The sequence below is a fragment of the Aspergillus fumigatus genome, chromosome 5, assembly GCF_000002655.1.
Source record: "Aspergillus fumigatus Af293 chromosome 5, whole genome shotgun sequence".
Taxonomy (NCBI): domain Eukaryota; kingdom Fungi; phylum Ascomycota; class Eurotiomycetes; order Eurotiales; family Aspergillaceae; genus Aspergillus; species Aspergillus fumigatus.
The window spans coordinates 1104260-1129981 of NC_007198.1; the positions used below are offsets into that span (position 1 = coordinate 1104260).

The following is a 25722-nucleotide window of genomic DNA, read 5'->3' on the forward strand; positions in this document are numbered from 1 at the left end:
AGCGCATATTGGGAAGGCGGTGAAGCAAGCACTGAAACAAATTGGGGCACCTTTTTTCTCAGGCTGTGAAGAAGGCGAATTTGCACCCCCCCCCCCAAACTAAGCTGGACAAGACAAGCAAAAAAGCAACTTCTTCCATCCCCGGGCATCATCATCACCATCCACCCACAACTCATCCTTATTTAGCTTCTCTCCGCAAGAATTTCTTCAATTTCTTTCTTCTCAAAACCTCCCTCAGCAGACTTCCGACTCTCTTCTCCGTCTTCCCCACATTGAGCTTTCAATCTGTTCACCTTTTGAAATCCTTCGTTGCCTTTTCCTAATTGACGTCTAATCGCCAACTTGATTGGAAATCGCACAGATTCTTCTCCGTTCCGCTTATTTTGACCACCACATACGACCACCTACAGAACCCGTCGCAGTACTCTTTTTCCTTCTTTGTTGACTTGCGTCTGAGCTACTGCATTTATTTTCTTTGCGTCTAGCATTGTGTGTATCCATCATAACTTCTGGTCTTTCGTCAAATTCCCATCCACGAAAGACTTTATTGTTTAGTCTGCTCGTTACTAACCCGCAATTCCGCATTTTACAGACGAGCCACGAAGAGGAAAAGTTATCTCATTTAGATTTCCTCCTCTTTCTGCACTTATTGTCGCCTTTCGTCGCATAGAAGCTTTCTGCCATTGTCCATATACTTTTGGCCTCCCAAGACCTTTTCTCCAACTCATCTCCCACCACAGCTTCTTACAATGTCCGACACGACCCAGCCTCCTATGAACGGCAACTACCCCGCGCAACATGCGTATCCTGACTCCTACAACCACGCCCATACTGCCGTGACCAGTGTGTCCAACTTCCAGCCAGCGCAGTCATCTACCCCCACCAATGCCCCTCCTAATGACCAGAAAAATGGAATCTCCAAGGATGAAGTTGGGTGGTACTTTGTTGAGCAGTACTACACCAACATGAGCCGTAGCCCAGAGAAGCTACACCTCTTCTACTCCCGGCGGTCCCAGCTCGTCTTTGGTACCGAGGCAGAGTCGGTTCCTGTCGCAGTCGGCCAGAAGGTGAGTTGGATGCGCCTCGAACTGGTTGCGCCCCAGAGAGCATTGCTAACTCGACTACCCATCCGCTTAGGCAATCAACGAGAAATTCAAGCAGCTTGACTTCCAGGACTGTAAAGTCCGTGTCTTGAACGTCGATTCTCAGGCATCGTTTGACAACATCCTGATTTCCGTCATTGGTGAAATTTCCAACAAATCCGAGCCGTCCCGGAAGTTTGTGCAGACTTTCGTGCTCGCTGAGCAGCCCAACGGCTACTATGTTCTCAATGATATCTTCCGGTACTTGGTCGACGAGGAGGAGGAGGAGATAATAAATGAGGACGCCGCTCCGGCTGAAGCTCCCTCCGCTGCTGCAGCCCCTGCTGAGGAGCAGGTCGCGGAGCCTGCTGAGGAACCTGCCACTGCTGAGGCTGCACCTGAAGTGACCGAAGCCCAGGTCACTAATGAAGCTGCTGCTGCTCAAGTGGACGAGAAACTTGAGCAGGCCCAGGAGAATGGCGAACCAGCACAGGTCAACGGAGCTACTGCGGAAGCGCCGGAGGCTCCGCAAGAAGCTCCTGCCCCGGTCCAGCCTGAAGTTGCGGCGCCGGAAAAGCCCGCAACTCCTCGGTCTACACCAGCTGAACCTGTGAAGAAGGAGGCTCCTGCGCCTGAAAAAGAGACCGCTGCTCCAGTAAAGGCTGTTCCCAAGACCTGGGCCACCATTGCATCCAAATCCGGGGCTTCAGCTCCTGTTGTCCCTGCTATTCCCGTTGCCCCGCCTAAGCCTACTCCTGCTCCTGCCGCATCTCAGCCTTCCCCTGCCCCTGCCCCGTCTCAGCCTGCTCCTTCTTCTGCTTCTACTCCTACAGCTGCCGCCTCTGAAATCACTCCAGAGCAACCAACTTCCACTGACAGTGCTGGCTGGCAAACTGCTGGTCACGATCATAAGAAGACCCAATCTCGTGCCGCCGAAGAGCAGAACGTCCTTGCATACATCAAGAATGTCAATGAGAAGGTCGATGCAAGCTTGCTCAAGCAAACTCTCTCTCGTTTCGGGAAACTTAAGTATTTTGACGTGAGCCGCCAGAAGGTATGTTGACCGTTGACTTTGAACGCTTTGAAGATAGCTCGAACTGACCTGACTGTTTGTCGCAAAGAACTGCGCCTTCGTTGAGTTTGCGGAGCCTGCCGGTTATGCCGCTGCCGTGGCTGCAAACCCTCACCAAATCGGATCCGAACAAATATTCGTTGAGGAACGTCGTCCGCGCGGTAACGCTTATGGCGGCAATGCTAACTACGGTGCTGGCCGTGGTGGCGCGGGTCGTGGCCGCGGTGACCGTGCTGGCAACCAGGGCCGTGGTGGCTTCCAGCGCGACGGACGTGGCGGCTTTGCTCCCCGTGGCCGTGGAGGAAACGTGAACGGCAAGCCCCGCAACCAGCCTCAGGCTGCTTAAAAGGGTCTGTCGAAGATTCTCTTTCTACCTTCCACGATTCTTAGCCCTTCCTCCTGGTCCAAAGCAGCATATCAGGTTGAGATGCTGCGATGATTCCAGGGCATGTATTACTCACATCTACTCATAATGACATCCATGTGTTATGTGGCCCCCTCTATCACACTGCATATTAGCGGTTGGAAAAGTTCTTATGTCATTCCTCACTGGGAAGGCCCTTTTTTCCCCGTTTCTTTGGTCATTTGATATATGACTTCTATTTCCTATCATTGTACTCTCATGACCTATTTTTGCCTTTTCTCTTTGCCTTTTCTAGCATAGCGAGCTCGAAGGCCAACGTTGTTCTGATTGTTCTCTATTCATCTATCCTTTCACTAGTTCGAGTGCCTTTTTTTCCCGATGCGTGTTTTGTTGGTCATATCCTCTCGATGAATTGTAAATGGATGATTTATTCCTGTTTCCATGGTGATATGCTTTCATTGGGGCTGCAATAGGTGGCGAGCTGGTTTTCCAGTGAGAAATGGCCTTGGGCTACATAGCTTGCGAGTCGAGAGCAGGCCAAGTGTGCTCTCGCTACGGGCAGCATTGGCCGGGTGTGTAATATTAATAATGGATATTTCGCCATTGTTTGAGCTGATGCTAAAGGTAGAAGCCTTGACTAGGTAGAAGACGATCCCTCGTTTTAGATGATCATCAAACGACCTCCATGTTGAAGATATATCAGATGGCTGTACTTCGTACGCGAGTACAGAAGAGTACTTCAGATGCCTGGTTGATCTGACAGGTCACATGAAAACGCAAGTTGCCTGGGTAAACCCCCAGATAGTCCAAGCAACAGAGCAGAATCGAATCTGTGTACTGAGAGGAGGGCAAGCTGCTTTCGAGGACCTGGAGAAGCGGTATACAATACAGCCTTGTAATTGGCTCCGCGAGTCTCTAGACAGTGGAGCGGAACGTTCTAGATGGGAGCCTGAGGCAGTCAGGCAAGTCAGAAATATGCTTTGTATTAGAAACACCGAGATGTGGTCGCAGCGGATCGGGGGGACGTTCGAAAACGGAATTAAGAGAGAGCCAAGATTGAGATGACAAGAGGTTGCGGATGAAGCTTCTAGATCCCCTTCATACCATCAGCAGCGTGATAGACAGGGGCTAAGAGAAGCTCCAGCTCGTCAGAAGGCGCTGGAACCTTGTTGGAAGCTCGACCAGTGGAACAGCGGAGAGCATGGAAGTTGCTGGATTGCCGTAGAAACACCGCATCGAAATTTTGTCTCCCGCAGCCCAGAAAACATTAAGTCGGCCTTCCCCCCCCTCAGCTATTTTACTTCTTTCTCCTCAGTCATATCTTGTTTCTCATCCTCAAAAGTCTCACTCTTAAACCTATTTCCTCTCTCCCCTTTGACGCCTTCGCTTCATCTCTCTGCAAACGTTTGCTTACCTCTCCACCTACCGCTCTTTCACGAATCCACCTATCTATCGTTCATGTAAGTCTTAGTTGCCCCTCAAGTTTGGACAGCTTTCCAAACCCCCCCTCTCTTCCCCCAACTGCCTCAGATCAATAGAAGTTGAGATTATCAGGCGGCCTAACTAACAATCTGTCAAACAATCAGAATCCATCTTTCTCATATCTCGCTCTCCCTCCGCCATCATGTCTTCCGAAACCTTTGAATTCCAGGCTGAGATCTCTCAGCTTCTCTCGCTGATCATCAACACTGTCTACTCCAACAAGGAGATCTTCCTGCGAGAACTCATCTCGAACGCCTCCGATGCTCTCGACAAGATCCGCTACCAGTCCTTGTCGGATCCTACCAAGCTCGACACGGGCAAGGACCTCCGCATCGACATCATCCCCGACAAGGAGAACAAGACCCTCACTATTCGTGATACCGGTATTGGTATGACCAAGGCTGTAAGTTTACTCCGGAAACCTAGACTGCAGTGATCAGATTGAAACTGACATGTCTGTATAGGATTTGATCAACAACCTCGGTACCATTGCCCGTTCTGGCACCAAGCAGTTCATGGAGGCGCTCTCCGCCGGTGCTGATATCTCCATGATTGGTCAGTTCGGTGTTGGTTTCTACTCTGCTTACCTTGTTGCCGACCGCGTCACCGTTGTCTCCAAGAACAATGATGATGAGCAGTACATCTGGGAGTCTGCCGCTGGTGGCACCTTCACCCTCACCCAGGATACCGAGGGTGAGCAACTCGGCCGTGGTACCAAGATCATTCTGCACTTGAAGGATGAGCAGACCGACTACTTGAACGAGAGCCGTATCAAGGAGGTTGTTCGCAAGCACTCCGAGTTCATCTCCTACCCCATCTACCTCCACGTCCTGAAGGAGACTGAGAAGGAGGTTCCTGACGAGGAGGCTGAGGAGACCAAGGAGGAAGAGGATGAGGAGAAGAAGGCCAAGATCGAGGAGGTCGATGACGAGGAGGAGGAGGAGAAGAAGAAGAAGAAGAAGACCAAGACTGTGAAGGAGAGCAAGATCGAGGAGGAGGAGCTCAACAAGACCAAGCCCATCTGGACCCGCAACCCTGCGGATATCACCCAGGAGGAGTATGCCTCCTTCTACAAGTCCCTCTCTAACGACTGGGAGGACCATCTTGCTGTCAAACACTTCTCTGTCGAGGGTCAGCTCGAGTTCCGCGCTATCCTTTACGTCCCCAAGCGTGCTCCTTTCGACCTCTTCGAGACCAAGAAGACTAAGAACAACATCAAGCTCTACGTCCGTCGTGTCTTCATCACTGATGACGCCACCGATCTCATCCCCGAGTGGCTGGGCTTCATCAAGGGTGTTGTCGACTCTGAGGATCTGCCTCTCAACCTGTCTCGTGAGACTCTCCAGCAGAACAAGATTATGAAGGTCATCAAGAAGAACATTGTCAAGAAGACTCTGGAGCTCTTCAACGAGATTGCCGAGGATCGTGAGCAGTTCGACAAGTTCTACTCTGCCTTCAGCAAGAACATCAAGCTCGGTATCCACGAGGATGCTCAGAACCGCCAGACTCTTGCCAAGCTGCTCCGCTACCAGTCTACCAAGTCTGGTGACGAGGCCACCTCCCTCGCCGACTACGTCACCCGCATGCCTGAGCACCAGAAGCAGATCTACTACATCACTGGCGAGTCTATCAAGGCTGTTGCAAAGTCTCCCTTCCTTGACAGCCTCAAGCAGAAGAACTTTGAGGTTCTGTTCCTGGTTGACCCCATCGATGAGTACGCTTTCACTCAGCTGAAGGAGTTCGATGGCAAGAAGCTGGTGGACATCACCAAGGACTTCGAGCTCGAGGAGACCGAGGAGGAGAAGGCTGAGCGCGAGAAGGAGGAGAAGGAGTACGAGAACCTGGCTAAGAGCCTCAAGAACATTCTTGGCGACAAGGTTGAGAAGGTCGTCGTGTCCCATAAGCTCGTCGGCTCTCCTTGCGCTATCCGTACTGGCCAGTTCGGCTGGTCCGCCAACATGGAGCGTATCATGAAGGCTCAGGCTCTGCGTGACACCTCCATGAGCTCTTACATGTCCTCCAAGAAGACCTTCGAGATCTCTCCCAAGTCCTCCATCATCAAGGAGCTGAAGAAGAAGGTTGAGGCCGACGGTGAAAACGACCGCACTGTCAAGTCCATCACCCAGCTGCTCTTCGAGACCTCCCTCCTTGTTTCCGGCTTCACCATCGAGGAGCCTGCCAGCTTCGCTGAGCGCATTCACAAGCTCGTGTCTCTTGGTCTGAACATTGATGAGGAGGCCGAGACTACCGAGGAAAAGGCCACTGAGGAGGCTGCTCCTGCCGAGGCCACCACTGGCGAGAGTGCCATGGAGGAGGTTGACTAGACGGCTAGTCTCTAATGTAATATTTTACGACCTTTTTCAAACCCGTTCCAGCGGTATTTGCATCAGGACTAAATCACTGAACGATATTGCTTTCTTCGGTTGATGGGAATGGCAGGAGATGGTATATCCTGATTGATGGTGATTTACAACAAATGGCGTTCTTGAGCGTTCTTTTTTTTTTACTCAAGGTCCTTCGACTTGGAATTTTGTTCTTAATGTTTCTTCGTTTGAAGATCGTGAGAGCGTTTTCAGTCAGGTAGACCAATAGTTCATCGGAATAAAAGCTTTATTCTCGTTCACTCGCATTCATATTGAAATATCGTAGAATCCTGGTGTGCGCCAGCAGCAAAAGTTCTTGGATTTGACCTCTATCAAAGAATGGCATGGTATCTCGCTACGCTCTACGAGAACCACCCCACATCAAGGATAGCATACATGGAGGGCTGCCTCTTAAAGAACAGGGGGTCACGATGGTCCATACGTCTTCCGGGAAGTAGATGAGAGGATATGTAGCACCACAGAATACAGTGGATATGAAGTTTGGACTGGCAAGGTGAAATGTGTTAGAAGAACTGACAACCTGAACAACAACCTAAACACCTCAGAACACCAAGATTTGCATCCCATACATCCATATAAAATGTATATTGAACGGAGATACCAAAGAAGAAAAATTGGTTGATGAAGACCAACGACCATCAACAAAGGACCCCAAAACAGAACCTGACGCCGAGTTACGGAAATGAAGAAGTGGACAAGTGAATCGTTTTGAATCCATCGTCCTTTTGCATCGTTACTTGTCGGTTAGATTGGTTCGACGTCATGGAGTGCTGGACATCCTTTCCAGCCAGCTTTAATTGCAGGTGCTGCAACAGTCAAAGCGCCACTCAGACAGACTGCGTGATGATAGTCCCCAGGTTCTCGCAAGTAAGAAGGCAAGCCCTCCTACTACACCGAGGCTACCGACGATCTGGACAATCGCCCACCCTCGTTGTTTGAGGTCGTCGGACCACCACACAATACCCAAGGGATCGTGCGGGCTTATACTGGTAACTCGATATTCCATATTTTTGCCATCTTGAGTGCGGACGAACAGGCGACCGCCTGCGTTATCCATAGGAAAGCGAAGTCCACAAAATCCGGGGGTTTTGGTAATCGGCACCAGCGAGCCATCCACAACACACTCCCCGAGCCTTTCGGTGAGCCAGACGGCCCTTTCTCCTCTGGCCAAGGCCGCATATCTTTCTCGTTCATTTTGAAGGCTTCGCTGCAAGTCCGAGGCCCACTTGGCCAACTGTACGCGGGCCATCTTCTCCTCACGTTGTGTATAATCCGATATTCGGGCCATAGTATAGCTGGGGAAGCGTCCGCTAGGCGGAGACATGGTGCCCTCAAGATAACTAGCAGAGAAGATGGAGGAGGTACATCTAGATACAGTACTCTGTCCGTCAAAAGGGTTGGTGCTGTGCCGTGAGACCTCCCATTGCGGTCCTTGGTCATGTTGTCTCTGAACAAGCTTCTTGGCAGCAGAATGTCGGATCCATGCCATATTGTCGAGATCGAACAACTTTTTTACAAGTAGCGAGAGTTCAGAAGGTGCCAGAGGCTGCACATAGTCTGGGCTCATCAATGTGCTAGCATCCATGACATCTTCATCATCTACTTTCGCGGATGAGACGGCAAATGGTGAGTGACTCGAGAATCCGTCTGCCGCGGCGGAAGTTGCATCCCCAAAGTGGAAGGGTTTTATAGACGCCATCTGGGCTTTCGCGTGAAAAGACGATTTGAGAGTCGCAATTTGGTCCGGAGTCAGAAGATCCGACTTGGATATAAGGGGAATAACATTTGTCCAGACGCAGAGCTTCCTGATGCACTCAATATCCTCGTCAAGTGTATCTTGGAGGTCAGCACTATTGGAGCAATGGAGGTAGCTTAATGTAGACCACTTACTCTCTGAGATCAGGTATAGAATCGCGTCTACTTGTGCTCCGCCGTTGCCAGCGAGTAGATTTTCGAAATCGGTGTTTGAGGAAGTCACGGCCGTCGTGGCCCTCAGCAGCTGTTGCTGAATGTGATGGATAATAGCATCAGTTTGTCCGACTCTAGTCAAGCCGTTGCCCGCAGTATCGACAAAGCATAGATTTCGTTCAAGAACAATATCGCCACTGCTCTTTCTCCGCCGCAGAACGCGAGAATCCTCCAGACCTGACCACCACGCAGGGTAGGGTTTGGTGCTAGCGTAGATTTCCGAGATCACCGCTGCTGTAGTTGGGGGTTGCGCGCGAGCTGGCAGGTTTGAAGGAGATAGTGAGGGGAAGGGGTCGACATGCACGATATCCTCACAAGCCTGTACTATAGATTTGATGAGGGAGGTTTTCCCGGATCCTACTCGTACGTTAGATGCAACTCAGCCAGTACTCCGGATCTCAGTTTTCCAGAAGCGAGGCGATTTTCACTTACCGCAAGCGCCAGCTATGAGCACTTTGAAGCGGCCCATAGTCTTTCCCCGATCCGTGAAAGGTCTCCGACTAGGCATCCTGATGCTAGGCATGATTAGCTGGGATGTACTATCGAATCCAGTCGAGTTCGGCGCTTCACGAGCATCATTGCCCTCATCCTCGGAGCCCACCGCGTGGCTGCTAAGATCGTCTGTGATAGAAATGTCGTCGAGGTGCTTCATGGATTGATTAGAGACAGACTTTGGGCTGCTGGGAAGAGAGGAAGGTTCGTCGGGGTTGAGCGGGGTTAGTGGACGGGATGAAGCGCGATCTGACGGCGGCTGCAAAGAGACCTCTGTCCGAAGGGAATCGAACTGCCTGACGGTAGATCTACGAGGGCCGAGTGGTGGTGCATCCACGCCATTCTCATCCTCACTATCGTTCTCTTTCACGTCGAGATTGATATCAGGTCGTAAATCCGCTACAGCTGAGCCGGAAGACAGCCTATCGCTAGTGGATCGATCGAATATGTTCTGAGATGAGGATATGCTGGCGTCTTGAACAGAGTCCGCAAGACTCTGGACTCCATACATATACTCTTTCGAGACATCTGAATCTTCGAGCGAGAGCTCTTCCGAGTGGGGTGTATGACTGCGTGCCAGGAAAAAGGTGGCAGGGGCGGTACTGCGGGGATCGGTCCACGGCTGTTCGATGGAGGACTTGCGGGATCGAGGCATGGGGACCTCAGGCACAGGTGGTCTCATGATTCGTGGAGAGTTGGTGATTATACTGGTGAATATGCTCGGTCCCCTTAAAGGGGATGATAGAACATGGTATGAGGGGGAGGGGCTTTTGCTGTTACTGGGGTGGATGGAGGCTCCGGAAAGATAGGCTCATTCTTAGGGTGATATGATATGTTGAAATTGTTGGGTACGTAGAGAGAAGTACTTCAGATAGTGTAATACCTCAGGAAGGAAGCGGTAAGGACGGAAGTATGCAGCGATCTGGCTGTTCATGACGCGGACGAGGTTGATGACTGTTGTGCCATGTCATGTCATGTTATCATCTCATCCCAACAGTTACCCCGCAATTTGGCCGGAGTGACTTTGTCAGCACTTTATTCCATTTTAGTTATTTCATAACTAACTAGCTAACTAATCAGTTAACTACTAGTTTGACCACCCTGAAATTGGGTTATGTAATCCACGTGATTTCTACATCGTAGTCTGCAGTTCAGATAACAGAACAGTGATCAGGTGATCAAGTGACCTCCAGGGGGGGAAGCCTTCTGTTTTAATACTTAGCATTGTGATCTTGCATAAAGATCAGCAATCTAGATACTAACCTACAAGAAATGGGGAAGGTAGCCCGGTCACCCCTAGTGAAAAGTGAAAACTAATGGTAGCTTCGGGGCCTTCATCCGTGTGACGAAATAGCTCGAGGCAGTTGCGCAGCAGAACTGAAAAGTGCCCGTTAATGTGTTTTTGTCGAGTCGCGAAGGGCCCTGGTAGCCTAGCTGTTCAAGGAATAAGAATTCAAAGGAGGGATTCAAGTGGACCCTCCCCGGTTTACCTTGACATGGAGACACAACCTTTTTTTACGGAGTATATGATCAGGTGGGACACCCAATATTCATATTATAATTGTGTTTCTTATTGCAGTTGGTAGTAGTCTGACTTGCACAGGGCCATCTTGAGCAAACTAGTACCTAGGTCGTCTAGAAAATAATCCACAACCGCACCTGCCGCCTCTAAATCTGGCAAGGAAAAGAAGAGCTGAGGCTATGCTTGTTTAGGAATGGCAATTCACAGATTAGGTTTAGTCCCAAAGGGGAGATTGGGATATATTATAACTGATAACACCCCTACATGATACGAGAGCAGAATCTAGATCCATGGATCCATGTTCTCGGCTCCTCCAGAAGGAGACATGGGGGAGGCCGAGCCTGATAGGTAACTCTGGTGATAGCCAAGGAGTTCAGCAAGTAGTAAGCATGTTGTTCCTCTGTGAAGTACAGGAATATCAGAAAAGGTGCTAATGCTCCATTAACATGATGTTCTTCGGGATAAAACCATCGGCTGGGGATAAAGTACACAGGCTTGCCACTCATTGAAGCCCCCCAAGAAGACGCCGATTGGAGAAACATGGATCAACTTTTCGGAGAGAGGGAATGCTGGAAGTTCACGGAGAAATGTATGTCCCATGGGTCAAGGGCCAAAGTAGAATTTTCATCTGGATCCGACTTACCAGTAGCCTTCTGAGAAGATTGGCACCTTCAATTGTGATAACCCATCCGAATCCTAGTTCTGGATTCGCCTGATAATTCTTGTCCTCGCGGTAGGAGCCATTTTTGTTTTTTTAAATCGGCAATATTCATGTTGCTCTGTGAATAGTTGTTTGGCTTCAGTTCTAGAATCGCAAAACTAGGCACGTACTCCAAAGTAGTAAAATGGCTTGCAGACAGCCTCCCCTAGGAAGAACCTATCCGAGTACTCCGTACCTCTTACTGCTTCGTACTTTTTGTTTCGTAACAAGACAGTAGAACTTATGAGCTCTTGCCTTAGCTTGTTCTCTTGTTCGTCCTCTTGGGTCACTACTGTGTAATATACTCTGTCTCTCTCGCGTAAGGATGAAAATGAATGGTATTACTATTGTTATCAATATTTCTGTGTACCATCTTAATTGGATCATTTTGACTTTGTAGAGATCCCGAGCAGCTGAGCAGAACCATTCATTATACTAGTAGCACTCCGCTACCTTTAGTAGCTTCGGCTCCATCCTTTTTCGTACCTTTTACCCGGTCGCTTTTCCTCTCTTTTCTTTACGAGATGCGGACACTAGAGAAGTATGGTGTATACTTGGTTCCAAAAGGTAGTTGTCAGACTTCTTTTTCCACATCCCCACCACGGCATCTCCTCGTCACTCTCATTCTCTTGCAGTTTGTCGACATGATCAGTTTTTCTCTCTCTCTACTCTACTCATGAACTATCTACAACTCTACCGTCATGCGCACCGATTTGTTCTGATGAACACTTGACAGCCCTGTCAATCTCCGACCGGCCGTTCGCCAGAGCAGAGTACTTCCTCCACTTTCGCATTTTGTCCCGCTTTCCTTACCACTCACTCTACATTTGCGATTCGAGGCTCCCTTCACTCTTTTCCCTCAGTGAAGGCCAAGTCACCATTCAGCATTGTTTGACCTCATCGTCCATATTCTGCAGTTTCCAACATAGAAGAGAAAGAAGTCGAGCTGCTAAAAAGACTCGAAAGCGAAGGCAACCGAATTAGATCACGATCGATTCTTCTGCGCCCGCCCGCCCGTACCAAGGTCATTATGGACCAGGACAACTCGATGGCATGGCCGGGGTCCCTTCAGGAACAATCGCTCATGGCCGCCTCTGGCGAAGATGAATTCACTAATTTTCTGGAGTTTGGAATGCATTTCCCCGATTTGGAGGGGCACGGACCAGGCGAGCGACAGCTACAGCCTCCTCATTCTCTTCCCGCCTCAGCGTCGATGATGCCGACGACCACTGCTGAGCAGGAACAACTGATCCGCATGGACACAGACTCCCTTCCCAACGCTCACTCGTCTTCATCCTACAGCAATCGGATCATGGGGGATTTCCCGTTTGACCTTTCCAACCACAACCAGCAATCTCAACCTCAGGGCCAAATACCCTCGTCCTACACCAGCGCTCCTGTAACCCCAGCCTTCTACAACCAGGAACTTGCACAACCTCAGATATACCATCATCCTCAACAACCGCCACAGAAGCAGCAGCAGCAGCAACAATCCCATCATGGACTGCCTACCACCTCGCAACCCTACATTCCCCACGGCCAAGCGATCATTCCCCCTACTCCGAACAGCATTGAGCTTCAGGGTAATGCGGCACGATATCCGGCCCAGGTGGATGAGAACCACGAATTGTACGACCGATACCCTCACATGAACGAAGAGCAGGTGAGACTAAATCCTCCCGGGGCGTCCTTCGCTCATTGCGACGGAAGCGCACAGGCTAATGCATGCGCCCGCATTGACACAGGCACTCTACACACCTCTCGTCTCTCCCGCCATGACACCGTTAGAAACTCAATTTCGACTGCCCGAGTACACAATTCCAGGGGAGTATTTTACCCCCCTCACATCTCCAGCTCTTGAGGCCCAGAACTCCAACGGCAATGGCTATCCATTCCAGTCGGTATCCGAGGTCGGTTTTCTGCACTCCCCTGCCGACGCTATCCCGGCCTCTTCTGCTCCTTCCTCTCCTGGCTTGATGAGGAAACATCGTCGCCGGCCATCGGCCACCAAATCATTTTCCTCACGCGCCAAGAAACAACAATCGCCATCTGTGCGCCCACAGACACGAAAGAAGTCAATGCTGAATCTCAACTCCGACGAAGTTCTCAATGGTCTCAGCCAAGATCAAGGAGTCTCCAAAATACTGCCTCACGGTGTGAGTGGGCTTCGCCAGAGCAGCAATGAGAGCTCCGACCAAGATTCTGTATCGCCGGAACCCCTTTCGGAACCATTGATGCCGCCTCCTGCCCTGCCCCCTGCGCGAAAGTCCCCCACCATAGTGCCACAAGCCAACCAGTCTCAAACGAGCACTCCGGCAACCCCAGCAATGTTGATGCGTCTTCAACGGCCGCAGCCCGCCGAGAATCCAACGGGTCAATTCAATGGCCAAGCAAGGCTCGTATCCACAGAATCTTATGACGATGTCATGGAGGATGTCATGCTCCCGGAAGCTGCCAACCCGTCATCGGAACTTTCTCGACCTCAGGTCGGACGCATTGATACCGCCATGAAGTCAGGCTCAGCTACACCAGTTACATCAGCGAGTATCACACCGTCGTTGGAACCCAAGTCAGCACCAGTTATGGATCGGAATCTTACCTCCATTGCGCCGAGCCCACGCACGATGGCCATGCCTTCACCCAGCGGGCCGATTGCGAAGAAGTCGGACACGCCTAAGCTTGGTCCGATGGGGAGGAAACGGCAGAGTCTGAGCTCGACACACGCCAGTCCTAATTTGAGACCCAAGATCAGTCCTAGCATTCAGCCCTTGGTGCGTGGCGAAGGTAAGCAATGTCATCTGTCCTGCTATTGTTCCCGATGATCGGCACTAACCGGAATCACGTATTCTTGCAGGCATTTCAAGCGAAACCTCGGCTCTGTACTTGGCGTCCAAATCTAACTATCAGCATATTCTAGACGGAACGCTACTGCCTGGTGTCTCATATCCCGAAACCTTGGCTGAGAATCTCAGCTCAAAGAGAACGAATCACAAGCTCGCAGAGCAGGGTCGCAGAAACCGAATCAACAACGCCCTCAAGGAAATCGAATCTCTGATCCCATCCGCGTTCATTCAGATGAAGCAAACCAAAGAGAATGTGGCCAGTCATGTCAAAGGTGATAAAGAAAAGGAGAAAGAGAAAGCCGGAGCACCAACAATCAGCAAAGCCAGTACAGTGGAATTGGCTATTGACTATATCAAGGCCTTGAAACAGGAATTGGAAGAAACGAAAGGAAAGCTGGCCGCTGCTGAGGCTCGAATAGGAGAGAATGGAGCCGCGAAGGATGAAGACTGCAAAGCAGCCACGGTATCTTCACCGGGAGATGAGAAGTCGAAGAGCTCGAATGGCACACAGGACTCGAGTACGGCAGAGGGCGCTGTTTCTAGCACGGAAGCTACTGGCTCGTCATAATCATGCATGGAGACTTGATCGCCGAAAAAACTTTACATTCTCCCCACCAGCGGTTGGGAGCATGGTCACACGGGATGGGTTACGAAGCAAATCTGTCAACAACACAATAGACTTAGACATGCTAGGAGGAAACTAAATAATTGGTTAACCAGTACGACGTATCTGTATAGTAGACACTACCTGGAGTTCAACATCCGTCAACCACGGATGGGCGTTATTTTTTGTTATCTGGTGTGGCATTTGTCTTTGTATGTTCGTCGGGTGTGTTTTATTTGCTCATTCTTCATAGGCGCTTTTGCGTGCGCTACCTCTCTTTGGGCTGACTTTCGGTCAGCCATGCCATTCTATCAATCCACTACTGTAGAACTAGTTTGTCCCTTTGGTTCCTTCTATGTACCTAGACTCATGTTCACTTCTGTATTCCTACGTCAATCGAAGTGGGTAATCCAACAGACAGTTCTGGCCATTGGAGTGTATATATCTGGAGGGAAACATCAGCTTTTTTTGAATGTAGTTGATGTTTTAATTCCATTCTCCATCACTCAGATGCCCTCAGCGGGACAGGCGGCCCTACCATGGATTTGAACATAGGGTGAATCTATTCGCTATGCAATCGACATGTTCTGCAAATGACTTTTTTCCGTTCATGTCTCGTGGTAGTCATTCAACCCAGCTTAATAGTCTCGCATTACAGCAACCATCTCATCCAGCCGCGCCACCTCGCCTAATAACAACGCCTCTTTGGCCCTCCACTGCTCTAGAAGCACCAATTCGGGTTCAGATAAAAACCGCTGCTCGTTGCCCTTGACATCACTCCGCTCCGTCTTCTCCAAGAAATCCTTTATCCGGCTACGCTCGAACCTCAGACGCTGCAGACACCGTGACATGGCCTTGTACGTGTCCTGCAACACACTGTTGCAAATGCGGTCAGGGTCGTAGTACCAGAGGTAGATTGTGCGCGATGGCTGGCGCTGAGCGTCCCGTGGTACTTCCTGCAGGTCCACGAATCCGCCTGCTTGCATGCTCGCAAGGACCTGCCGCAGGTCCTTGAAGGGGAGCAGACTGATTTCCTGGAGTCGCTTCTCGTCTAGCTTGCCCTTGGCATGGAGAACTCGGACCACCCGCAACGCAACATCGCCGTACCGAGCCTCGATCATCCGCTCCAGTTCGAGGTGCCGGAGCTTTCGCGCCAGATGACGGAACTCTACTGTCCACGTAATGAGGCCCGACACCATGCGTTTAGACGTGAGGTTGTGTGGTGGCTGCGCCAAAAGAGAAAGGTGTTGATCAATCTCAAAAGTACGATTACCGCCACTACCGCCAGAAGACAGTCCATTCGCCTCTTCGTGATTTGTTCCCTCAACATCACCGTCCCAGGGCCGTTTCCCACGCCTGCCATCTGGCTGCGAGCTATCCATCGGACCCGTAGAACTAGAAAGGTCAAGCTGTGGATTGACGTCTTCAGCTAATGCACTGAGTGCTATCGGCACAGAGTACTGCTCTCCTTCTTCTCCTTCGCGAGGTATCTCGGCAGTGTCTCGGCACTGGTGGGTCTGGTACTCAATGCGTCGAAGTAAGCATTCATATACTTTGGCTGTTGCTGGCGACACACCCTGCTCAGCTAACTCTACAAAGCGGCGATTTCGTAGTGCGACATCGAGCTTGTTATAATTGACTCGGACAACCAACCCAGACTGAGTGTCACAGCTTCATTAACTCTCCCGTTCAGATACGGTGGCATACAATTCTCGCGCACTCACCTCCATTGGAGTGGTATCGTAGCCCATTTCGTCATCAGACCATTCATTCTCCTCTTCCTCATCATGCTCATCATTTTCATCGACGCTGGCAAAATCAGTTCGGCATTTTTTGTTGGGCTCGTCAGCCCTCCGAGAACTGTGTTTGCGCTTTGCGCCTCTGGGAACCCCGTGGACTATTAGTCCACGTGTCAGATCCCCGTCCGTTCTCTCCTTGAGCAAACCGAGCGTTCCTTCTATGACTGCCTCTTCTAGCCTCTTGCCCTTCAGTGCCTTCATTTCTGGTTTTGACCTTATGGCTCGTTCTGCGTCGAGGATATTGTCTGCATGGCTCTGGAATTGTGCCTCCCTAACACGGATGATATAACCATGGGCAGCTAGGGCTTTCAATGTCGGGTGAAGAAGCTCAGGCTGTTCATTGGAGTGTTCGCCATTGAGTCCATTCGACTGTTCTTCGTCTTCCTCATGTTCGCCATGCTCTTCAGGCACACCGTTGGCTTTGACCGCCTCGGATGTCAGTTCCGGCAAAGTCTCCAGGTAGCTCACTTGGGCGTGTCCGAGATACATGATGGTCGAAAGGACGGTCGCCGCATACTTGCCCAGTCGTTCCTCCACAAACTCCAGGATTTTTCCAGAACGGACGAGGTAGTATGCAGACTGCATATTAGCTTCGTAATACGTAACGCCATCATCGTAGGACGTGTAATGGTAGACAAGATGCTGCTGAATCATAGCAGCGAGTGCGGGTAGAAGCTGGCGATTGGGAAGTTCAGAGTAAGCCTTGAGGCGAGGCAGGTTGAGGCGATCATAACGCGAAAGTGTCGCGAAGATCCGCTAATTTCAGAAGGAAAGACATCAGCCCATCAGGTCATTTAATAGTATATCCAACCAATTCCCGCCCAAGTGCTTCAGTCATAATCTCAAGCCAACATGTCATGGGGCACAAACGTACCCCGAACAGCTCCCCAAAGTTCTCTTCTACAAGAAGCTCGCATAGCTCTGCAGCAAACTGTACAACGTCAAATTAGCAGCTGACGCACAATGAATTGACTGGTCGAGCTCAGTTGCCTGTCGCATACTTGTGAGGTCATTTTTCAAGCTTCCTAGTGAAGCTGGCAACTTTCAAGTTTTCAGGAGGAATATATCCACATGGCCGGAATAGCAAAAAAAACAAACTACAAGAAGTAAGAAAGAGTCCGAATCTGAGATAAGAACCTGCTTGAAAGGCTCATGGGTCTCTATTGAATCATCTGCGCCGTTCTCCTACTTTTCTCTTATCGATGCCATAAAAAATCACGTGTATTTGTATCACCTGATCTCACCTGACACAGAGGGCGATGGAAAAGCCGGTTCCGCCCGCACTCGTCATTTCGACCAATCAGCAAACGAGTAATCAAGACGCCGGCATCTGAAGCTTTTCAGACATCGTTTCCAACCCGTCCATCAACAGACAGCCAGCCTTCTTGTGCTCTCCCCATTCTCAACCTCACCAACTGCTGTTAAGCCTTCCGGCTTCCTACGTCTCCTCTCCTCCTCGTTCGATAATACGCACATGCGATAATGCTGTCGCGGTCTTCCCTCAGCCGAAATGCGCCCCGTGCGCTCTCTGCTGCCACCGCCAGCAGTCGTCGCAGCATGGCCTCTGCTGCCACTCCTGGCCTCCAATACGATGTCTCTGAGTCTGCCGGTGTGAAGGTCGCCAACAGAGAGGTCGCAGGCCCAACCGGCACCCTGGCGTTGGTTGCAAAGGCCGGCTCCCGTTACCAGCCCTTCCCTGGCTTCTCCGACGCCCTCGAATTCTTCGCCTTCAAGGTTGGTATTATAGCTCGTTTGCAATCTTTGCAGCTTACCAATGTGAATTGATGTGATCTCTGACTGTTTCTGCTTTCAATGGACAGTCTACACTCAAACGGTCGGCGTTGCGGATCACTCGGGAGGTTGAACTGCTGGGCGGTGAAGTTTCCTCGACACATTCTCGTGAGAACGTCGTTCTCAAGGCCAAGTTCCTCTCGAAAGACCTTCCTTACTTTGCCGAGCTTTTGGCGGAGGTTGCTTTCCAGACAAAGTTTGCAGGTAAGTTGACAGCAGTCGTCAGCCATAACCTCCAATGTGATATTGGCTGACCCGAAATCTCAGGCCACGAGTTGAACGAGCTCGTCCTCAACCTCATCAAGTACAGACAGCAAGCCTTTGCCGCCGATGCTGAGAACATCGCCGTTGACGCTGCCCACGCTCTTGCCTTCCACCGCGGTCTGGGTGAGAACATTACTCCCTCCGCCAGTGGCCCTTTCGAAAAGTACCTCTCTGCCGATGCCATCGCCGAGTTTGCCAAGGACGCCTACGCTAAATCTAACATCGCCATCGTTGGAAGCGGCTCTTCCACCGCAGAGGTGTCCAGGTGGGTTGGTGAGTTCTTCACAGAGGTCCCCAGCGCTGGCGGCTCTAGCCAATTCAAAGTGCGGCCCAACACTGCCTCCAAGTACTATGGTGGCGAACAGCGTATCTCTTCCAAGTCTGGCAACGCCGTTGTGATTGCCTTCCCTGGCTCTAGCACCTTTGGCACTTCTGGCTACAAGCCTGAAGCTTCCGTTCTTGCGGCCCTCCTCGGCGGCGAGTCTTCCATCAAGTGGACTCCTGGTTTCTCTCTCCTCGCCAAGGCCACCCAGGGCTTCTCTCAAGTCCGTGTCGCAACCAAAAACAACGCCTACTCCGACGCCGGTCTCTTCACCATTACAGTCTCTGGAAAGGCCGACCAGGTTGCTGCTGCCAGCAAGAACGTGGTTGACGTTCTCAAGAAGACGGCTGCTGGGGAGATTGCTGGTGACGAGATCAAGAAGGCCATTGCGTTGGCCAAGTTCCGTGCTCTCGAGTCCGCTCAGACCCTCGAGACCGGCCTTGAGGCCACCGGTGCTGCCCTGATCAACGGCAGCAAGCCTTACCAGATTGGTGAGATTGCCCAGGGCTTCGACAGCGTCACTGAGGCGCAGATCAAGGATGTAAGTCTTTTCTCTTTTCCTACTCACTGCGTACTTTGAATCAAAAGTCACCTGGCTAACATATCTTCCTCTAGGCCGCCAAGTCTTTCCTCTCTGGCAAGGCTTCTGTTGCCGCTGTTGGAGACCTCTTCCAGCTTCCCTACGGCGAGGACCTCGGTCTGACCGTTTAAAGTGTAAACATTTACATGTTAGACTGACTTGGAAAAAGCGTCCTTTCCCATTCTTATGTGTCTAGATCAATCTTCGCAGATATTCTCCTTTGTGATGTGGCTGTAGTTGTGTGACTGTAATACAATTGTATCTTATGCCGTTCTGTGCCTTCCGAGTATTTATAGACCGTCTTAATGCCCGATACTCCTCTGGAGCCCTATGTTGGGGGCTGCAGAGAGTGCGCAGTATCCTTTTCAAATCTCTAGACATCTTTTGTGTCTCTTCGAGCAGCCGCAGTGTGATTAAGAAAGCAATGGAACGCCGTCTGGCGGTCTAATTATGCATCCATACCGTACAGATAGATGAACGTCATTTCATAATAGAAGCCTCGCTCTCGTTGATGCTATACAGATATCATGCCGTCGTGGGGTGACATAGCTATGGGTTTCAACAGACTTGTTGCCGAATCAGAAAATGAATAATCTGAAATAGTCCTTCAGCGTGGGTTTCTCTGGTTCCTGGACATTCGTCTGAAGCCTATCTTAAAAGGAAACCCAGACAACTTGTCGGTACATGAACACCCCGTAGTTTGTAAGGGGCTATAGGGCAAGCAAATGAAATACTAACTCTCAGCCAAATTATCCTTTTTAAGACAACCTTGTACAGATTCATCGGCATGGAAGGTTCATATTCTAGGCTGGTTGTCATGGTTGTTGAAAATCGCTGCTGTACAAAGGTATATATCCATTATAGCATTTGATCACGATTACCGCAACTGCACAACTCCCACAACTGAATAGTCCTTCCGCTTTCGATAAACCCTCACTATCTGATGAAAGAGCAGACAGCTTCCAAACTGGAGTTCAGCCAAGACCAGGAAAGCAGGGAATATGAGCCTAAGGTATCTAGAGTCTGATATTAAGGCTTTTCGAAAATGGCAGTCGTTTGGGGCTAATATGATAGATTTCTTGATAAGTCTATGAGGACCGTCCTGGGTCTATAACGTCCGGGCAGTTACTATTTACATCGGTTATCATGAATGACTTGAACATAGCTGCAGAACAAGTGGTGGACCGGGTGCGCACGGAGGCTGAACAGCTATAGCTGTCAGCTCCTCCGATCGACTCTGTGCAGAGCCAATAAAATGTGATCTGACAATATATTCTTCCGCCGTCTGATTCAGACCGTGCATACTGCATAGTAGAAGGGTATTTCAAACCTTCTCTAGTGCTTAGCGGTGACTTTCTCGCCTGTCAGTTTTTCGACTGCTTCCTTGGCCCTGTTTCGGCGCAACGGAGACCCGCAGGTTAGCCCGGTATCGCTCCTCGGCATCACATGAAGATCGCAATCAAAGCGTAAATCGAAGAAAGGAAAGAGAGCAACACAAGGGATGAAAAATAGAAACACCTGGGGCCAACTTACATATCACCAAGAGCAACCATGCAGACGGTCTGCCAGATCCCAAGACCAATACGAGGAGTAACACCACGATAGAGACCCTTAATACCGTTCGTCTCGTAGATGTATTTAAAGGTCTTGCCAACAGTCAGGTTCTTAGGCCGGTTGGGGTCTTCCTTCTTGCTTTGCATCTCGACCCGGATAACTTCAATGGGCTGGTTCCATGCGGAGAGACCACCTCCCAGACCAGAGGCAATGACCTTTTCGATGGCGCTCAGTTTTTGGTTCTCGTCCTTGTTGGTCACCTTACGGATAGCGGTCTCCGCCAGACGGGAGAGACCAAAGCGAGAACCCCAGTTCGTGGTTTGGCGGATAGCCACCGCGTTCACACCGCGGTTGATACCGCGAATACCTTCCTTACGGTAGATATCCATGAAGGTAGCAAACGTACCCGGGGGCTTGACACCCTGAGCAGCCATCTTATGCTTGGTGATCTCAACGGTCTTCATGCAGGTACAGAAACCCATGGTCGCATATGCTTGCGCAACACCACCCGTCATACCTCCAGCAATACCCGCCAGGAAGTCGGGGGCACCAAGTACCTTGGCACGGAATTCCGCCTCGGACGCGACGAACAATAAGACAGCGCCTTTGGTGGAGGCCTCAATCCAGGCCCACGGAATGAGACCTTGATAATCTGTGGGGTCATCCCGCATCAGTTGTTGCACCACAGCATCGGTTGTATTACAGCACCGGAACGCGGGCGAAAGGGTCACTTACAACCGAGGATCCCGCCACGACCCCATATCCGTGCCATAGCGCCAGCGAAGCTGTCGCCTCGGTTGGCAGCCATGGTCGTCTTGATCACTTCCAGTGGCTGGAAATTTGTAAGCAAGAGACATCGAACCTCTGAATATCAATGGAAATATACCTGTCCCAGAGTGGTGACCCTGCGTTGCTCATTAGTCCCTCGACCCGTCGCTTCAATTAAATAGAGGAGCTGATGGGAGAAACTTACTCGAACATGTTCAATCCTGCACCGACTGTATTTCCAATTGAATTAGAATCGGATGATAGGCTGCAAGTATTGCTGGTGTTGCGTATGATTCATGATGGGAAAGAGACATACGTAGCAGATTGCTGAACTTGACAGGCTTCTTCTCGAGAGTACGGCCGGTAGAGGCCTTCTCAGCAGTAGTGGCTGACATCTCTGACCTTGGGGTAGCACTGAAAGGGGCCCTGACCAAGGGATGTAGGGGGCTTCGTCGCCTAAGGGATCACGAGAATATAAGAGCTGTTCGCGAAGGAAACAGTGTTAAAAGGTGAACAGAACAAGGGAGCTCCGTCAAATAAGATTAGAGGATAGCGATGGGGGTGGTAACGAAACGAATTAAGCCGGCGGGCAGATCAAAACTTTAATTGACAAGACAATCAGAAGAATAGATAGGAAAGAAGAAGCAGGGGGGAAGCAGACGGAAATTATAAAGCAGCAGGGGAAGGGGAACAATGTCCGCCTGTTGCTTTGAGTATGAATCCTACACTGTACTTCGTAGTACGTGACGGAGTAGTAACAGTTGGTCGGCCTCAGGCCCAGAGCTCCCCCTTCTTTCCCCTCAAAAAGTTCAAGCAGTGGCACAGCGGAGCTGCTACCGCCATTCCCATTTCCTGCCTATTTTCGGCGGATTGGGGATACACTAAGCCATATTGAGCCACTATCGGGCCATTTAGTGCACTAGACCCATTGCGGGCCGGCGGTGTGATTTAGCCCGAGGAGGGATCGGATTTTGAGTGGCTGTTCTGCATTTTGGAGCCACGGAGCAAACCGGGCAGCTCCCAACATCATCAACATTATTACTGGGTGGTTGAGGGATCAAATCTGCTTCCTTATCATGATCGTCGTTCATGATTGTTGCCTTGATGGCCAACTGGCATACTCATGTTCACCTCTTTCGCGAGACATCGGCCATTCCACTCAGGTCCCGCCCCCTCCACAAAAAGGAAAGAAAAAAAGGTCCTTCACACCTCATAGATACCTAGAATCGGATGGACGTGGATTGTCATCGTTTTCTGCTTGACACTAAATCCTATCATACACTAATCCTCGAAAGCCCACGATACTCGGCACGTCCAGTCTAGTGTAACCAAATGTGTGAAAAAAAAATAATACAAATTGCTCTACTTAATCATAATCGAAGATGGATCCCCGTCCGCTTTTGTCATGTCATCTCAAGAGGAAATTTACAGCTTAGCTCCAACGAGCTTGGCGTATGCCTCAGTGCTGAAACTCTTGGGGCGCTCAATGGGTGCACCGAGAGCACGGTCGATGATCAGCTGGGGCAGGACACCGAGGGCACGGGAGACACCGAACAGGACGGTGTAGTAGTTGGCCTCGGTCAGGCCGTAGTACTGGAGAAGAACACCAGAGTGCTAAAAATGGGTCAGTCTACCATGATCGCTCGCCATACCTGAATCAATCATGAGAAGGGAGGAACTTACGGCGTCAACGTTGGGGTAGGGGTTCTTGGTCTTGCCATGCTCGGTCAGGACACCAGGAGCAATCTTGTAGACCTGGCTGACCAGCTTGAACATTGGGTCATCGGGAAGCTTGCGAAGAGCAAACTCGCGCTGAGAGACGTAGCGAGGATCGGTCTTACGAAGGACGGCGTGGCCATAGCCAGGAACAACCTGGCCGGCGTTCAGGGTGGACCAGAGGTAATCCTTGATGGCCTGGTCGCTGAGGTCGTTGCCAATGCTCTTCTTCATCTTAGTGAGCCAGTTGAGCACTTCCTGGTTGGCCCTGTTGGTGAAAAAAACACAATTATTAGTAAACGAAAACTCTTCAAGGACGGCGAGTTCACACCAGGGGCCGCTTACAATCCGTGGAGAGGACCAGCCAAGCCGTTGAGACCAGCAGCAAGAGAGAGCATGGGCGAGCTCAGAGCACTGCCAACGAGGTGGGTAGTGTGGGCACTGACGTTTCCACCCTCGTGATCGGAGTGGATGGTGAGGTACAGGCGCATAAGCTCAACAAAGTCATTGTTGTCACCGTAGCCGAGCTGGTTAGCCAAGTTGAAGGAGTAGTCCTTGTCCTTCTGGATAGGAGCGACTTTGCCGTCCTTGAAGACATTGCGGTAGATCTTGGCCGCAATGGTGGGGAGCTTGGCAATGAGATCCATGGAGTCTTCGTAGGTGTAGTTCCAGTAGTCCTTCTTGTTGATACCCTTAGCATAGGCCTTGGCAAAGGCAGACTCGTGCTCTAGAGCGGTAACGGCCAGGGAGAACTGAGCCATGGGGTGGAGAGTGCTGGGGCAGCGGTCGATGAGCTCCTCGATGAACTTGGGAAGGTCGGAGCGAGCAGCCCACTCGGCAGACAAGTCGCGGACCTGCTGCTCAGTAGGGATCTCACCAGTCAGCAGCAACCAAAAGAGACCTGAGTATTCTTAGCATAACCTTTGTGAGACGGTATTTGGGTTCTTGTACCTTCGGGTAGGGGCTCCTCGCCGCCGGGTGCCTTGGGAAGAAGCTTCTGGCACTCAGGGATCTTTCAAAAGTCAGTTTGCGCTGGTTACGAGTAGCATCGCCAACGAGTGCCTACCGTGTAACCTCTGAAACGGATACCCTCCTCGGAGTCAAGAACAGAGCCCTGGTGAAGAGAGTCAGCTGGCGATCAAATTATCACTGAGACTGAGGGAGAAGGAAAAAGGCTCTCTGGACCTACCTCCCAAACAAGGCACTTCACACCACGGGCACCACCGTAGGCCTGGTCAAGAGTAACCTCGCCGATGACCTTGCTACCATGCTCCCTGTGAACAACCGCTCGCTTGATTAGCACTCGCTGTATGGTAGGTGGTAATTCCCAATACGCTGCGCGCTTACTTTCTGAGCTTCTTAACCTTCTCGATCTCACCGGGAAGCTTATCGGCGAACGTCTCCTTGAGGGACTAAAAGAAGAAGAAGCTATCAGTAAAGAAAGCTCGAAACATGTCAATTGACCCCGAACAAGCGTCACGAACCTTGGCCTTGCCAGTAGAATAGCAACGCAAGCCGTTGAAAGCAGCGGACTGCACGGCAGGCTTAGCCGTGATAGAGGTGGAACGGAGAGCGAAGGCTCCGAGTCTCATTGTGGAAGCCATGTTGTATCAAACAACTTATTGAAGTTGAATGTTTGGTATGCAAGGGAAAAGAGGGTATAATAGGGAGCTTGGTGTAGAAAAGAAGAGGTCAAAAGAAGGGAGGTGTTCAAAAGTTGAGTTGAGGGAGCTGCTCTTTTGCGGCCCTTTTTTCCATCTGACCGTATTGATACAGCCGGTACATGATTGTGACCGTAACTCCCGGCAGGGAAGCCAGGCAATGATGGGCAATGGTGTGCATTCCGTACATTACGGTAACCCCCAACCCAAGGGAACATGGAGCATGGAGCCGGACTCCCGAGTGCCAATCCACCCTTTTTTTTTTCGGCGAGCTTCCTTACAATGACGGGGATTACCGTATTTGCGCCAACCAAACGTTGCGGTTGGTCTCTCTGAAACTCCACCCGCCAAATTCCGTCGCTCGGGAAAAGAGAGACGGGAGTACGGAGTACCTACTTTAATAAACTAGTGCAAAGGACCAATAGTTAGGTACGACGCGCCAGACGTAATCAATATAGCAAACCATATACCATCTACGGAGTACGCAGTACAACTACCACTATTGTATGTACCAAAGTCAAAATAAGATCATGGAAGTCAGTGTTTGCCCTTGTAGGAGTAGGAAACATGCTTTTGTAGTGGCTCGTGGCACGTAGATAACTCGGAGGCTATGGCTAGATGACGTCGGCAAGTCGCCATCGAAACTGTAGGCAGGGAACCGAGCCTTGCGACTGGCTTAAAGGAGTAAACTGGTGTAGAAGAGGAAATGTGAAGATCCTGTAGAGCCTTACTTAAAAAACAAAAAATCAATAAT

The 25722-nt window shown here is 50.6% G+C and overlaps 8 protein-coding genes across 8 annotated transcripts; 4 read left to right on the plus strand and 4 right to left on the minus strand.

The window, feature by feature from the left end:
• Nucleotides 1–749: 749 nt before the first annotated feature.
• On the plus strand, nt 750–2500 carry AFUA_5G04160 (NTF2 and RRM domain protein; the record flags this gene model as incomplete). Its single annotated transcript, XM_742834.1, has 3 exons — nt 750–1067; nt 1138–2136; nt 2204–2500. 3 exons carry the CDS (start codon nt 750–752, stop codon nt 2498–2500), a joined length of 1614 nt encoding a protein of 537 aa, XP_747927.1.
• A 1416-nt stretch (nt 2501–3916) lies between these two features.
• hsp90 (chaperone Hsp90) lies at nt 3917–6324 on the plus strand (the record flags this gene model as incomplete). The annotated part of the gene is made up of 2 exons (XM_742833.2): nt 3917–4403; nt 4465–6324. Exons 1-2 carry the CDS (start codon nt 4143–4145, stop codon nt 6322–6324), a joined length of 2121 nt encoding a protein of 706 aa, XP_747926.1. The 5' UTR covers nt 3917–4142.
• Nucleotides 6325–6409: 85 nt separating this feature from the next.
• AFUA_5G04180 (uncharacterized protein) lies at nt 6410–9830 on the minus strand. Its single transcript, XM_742832.2, has 3 exons — nt 8785–9830; nt 8275–8709; nt 6410–8220 (listed from the first exon to the last, which is right to left on the minus strand). The coding sequence occupies exons 1-3, from the start codon at nt 9524–9526 to the stop codon at nt 7178–7180; spliced, it is 2220 nt and encodes a 739-aa protein (XP_747925.1). The 5' UTR covers nt 9527–9830; the 3' UTR covers nt 6410–7177.
• A 1648-nt stretch (nt 9831–11478) lies between these two features.
• AFUA_5G04190 (phosphate-sensing transcription factor PHO4) lies at nt 11479–14839 on the plus strand. Its single transcript, XM_742831.2, has 3 exons — nt 11479–12729; nt 12812–13850; nt 13921–14839. The coding sequence occupies exons 1-3, from the start codon at nt 12097–12099 to the stop codon at nt 14475–14477; spliced, it is 2229 nt and encodes a 742-aa protein (XP_747924.1). The 5' UTR covers nt 11479–12096; the 3' UTR covers nt 14478–14839.
• Nucleotides 14840–14989: 150 nt separating this feature from the next.
• Nucleotides 14990–17505, minus strand: AFUA_5G04200 (uncharacterized protein). Its single transcript, XM_077804752.1, has 4 exons — nt 17314–17505; nt 17187–17243; nt 16238–17068; nt 14990–16171 (listed from the first exon to the last, which is right to left on the minus strand). The coding sequence occupies exons 1-4, from the start codon at nt 17323–17325 to the stop codon at nt 15152–15154; spliced, it is 1920 nt and encodes a 639-aa protein (XP_077660890.1). The 5' UTR covers nt 17326–17505; the 3' UTR covers nt 14990–15151.
• A 117-nt stretch (nt 17506–17622) lies between these two features.
• Nucleotides 17623–19539, plus strand: AFUA_5G04210 (ubiquinol--cytochrome-c reductase subunit 2). The gene is made up of 4 exons (XM_742829.2): nt 17623–18046; nt 18133–18307; nt 18371–19230; nt 19305–19539. The coding sequence occupies exons 1-4, from the start codon at nt 17795–17797 to the stop codon at nt 19398–19400; spliced, it is 1383 nt and encodes a 460-aa protein (XP_747922.1). The 5' UTR covers nt 17623–17794; the 3' UTR covers nt 19401–19539.
• Nucleotides 19540–20292: 753 nt separating this feature from the next.
• AFUA_5G04220 (putative mitochondrial DNA replication protein (Yhm2)) lies at nt 20293–22408 on the minus strand. Its single transcript, XM_742828.2, has 6 exons — nt 21908–22408; nt 21797–21821; nt 21710–21728; nt 21559–21655; nt 20803–21475; nt 20293–20659 (listed from the first exon to the last, which is right to left on the minus strand). Exons 1-6 carry the CDS (start codon nt 21984–21986, stop codon nt 20605–20607), a joined length of 948 nt encoding a protein of 315 aa, XP_747921.2. The 5' UTR covers nt 21987–22408; the 3' UTR covers nt 20293–20604.
• Nucleotides 22409–22597: 189 nt separating this feature from the next.
• Nucleotides 22598–25379, minus strand: cit1 (citrate (Si)-synthase CIT1). The gene is made up of 8 exons (XM_742827.2): nt 24792–25379; nt 24655–24719; nt 24497–24581; nt 24374–24421; nt 24259–24319; nt 23653–24208; nt 23275–23575; nt 22598–23205 (listed from the first exon to the last, which is right to left on the minus strand). Exons 1-8 carry the CDS (start codon nt 24909–24911, stop codon nt 23017–23019), a joined length of 1425 nt encoding a protein of 474 aa, XP_747920.1. The 5' UTR covers nt 24912–25379; the 3' UTR covers nt 22598–23016.
• Nucleotides 25380–25722: the final 343 nt, after the last annotated feature.

Bases quoted from the DNA above. Each gene is read 5' to 3' on its own strand.
- AFUA_5G04180 (XM_742832.2), bottom strand. From the start codon at position 9,526: ATGAGACCACCTGTGCCTGAGGTCCCCATGCCTCGATCCCGCAAGTCC. The intron at 8,710-8,784 runs GTAAGTGAAAAT...ACGTACGAGTAG, and splicing joins GCTCATAGCTGGCGCTTGCG to GATCCGGGAAAACCTCCCTC. The intron at 8,221-8,274 runs GTAAGTGGTCTA...CTGACCTCCAAG, and splicing joins TCTATACCTGATCTCAGAGA to ATACACTTGACGAGGATATT.
- AFUA_5G04190 (XM_742831.2), top strand. From the start codon at position 12,097: ATGGACCAGGACAACTCGATGGCATGGCCGGGGTCCCTTCAGGAACAA. The intron at 12,730-12,811 runs GTGAGACTAAAT...GCATTGACACAG, and splicing joins CTCACATGAACGAAGAGCAG to GCACTCTACACACCTCTCGT. The intron at 13,851-13,920 runs GTAAGCAATGTC...GTATTCTTGCAG, and splicing joins GCCCTTGGTGCGTGGCGAAG to GCATTTCAAGCGAAACCTCG.
- AFUA_5G04200 (XM_077804752.1), bottom strand. The intron at 17,069-17,186 runs GTACGTTTGTGC...TTCTGAAATTAG, and splicing joins ACTTTGGGGAGCTGTTCGGG to CGGATCTTCGCGACACTTTC. The intron at 16,172-16,237 runs GTGAGTGCGCGA...TGTGACACTCAG, and splicing joins ACGATACCACTCCAATGGAG to TCTGGGTTGGTTGTCCGAGT.
- AFUA_5G04210 (XM_742829.2), top strand. From the start codon at position 17,795: ATGCTGTCGCGGTCTTCCCTCAGCCGAAATGCGCCCCGTGCGCTCTCT. The intron at 18,047-18,132 runs GTTGGTATTATA...TTCAATGGACAG, and splicing joins TCGAATTCTTCGCCTTCAAG to TCTACACTCAAACGGTCGGC. The intron at 18,308-18,370 runs GTAAGTTGACAG...CCGAAATCTCAG, and splicing joins TTTCCAGACAAAGTTTGCAG to GCCACGAGTTGAACGAGCTC.
- AFUA_5G04220 (XM_742828.2), bottom strand. From the start codon at position 21,986: ATGTCAGCCACTACTGCTGAGAAGGCCTCTACCGGCCGTACTCTCGAG. The intron at 21,822-21,907 runs GTATGTCTCTTT...TTGGAAATACAG, and splicing joins CAAGTTCAGCAATCTGCTAC to TCGGTGCAGGATTGAACATG. The intron at 21,476-21,558 runs GTAAGTGACCCT...ATGACCCCACAG, and splicing joins TCGTGGCGGGATCCTCGGTT to ATTATCAAGGTCTCATTCCG.
- cit1 (XM_742827.2), bottom strand. From the start codon at position 24,911: ATGGCTTCCACAATGAGACTCGGAGCCTTCGCTCTCCGTTCCACCTCT. The intron at 24,582-24,654 runs GTAAGCGCGCAG...GGTTGTTCACAG, and splicing joins AAGGTTAAGAAGCTCAGAAA to GGAGCATGGTAGCAAGGTCA. The intron at 23,206-23,274 runs GTAAGTTCCTCC...ACCCATTTTTAG, and splicing joins CCTACCCCAACGTTGACGCC to CACTCTGGTGTTCTTCTCCA.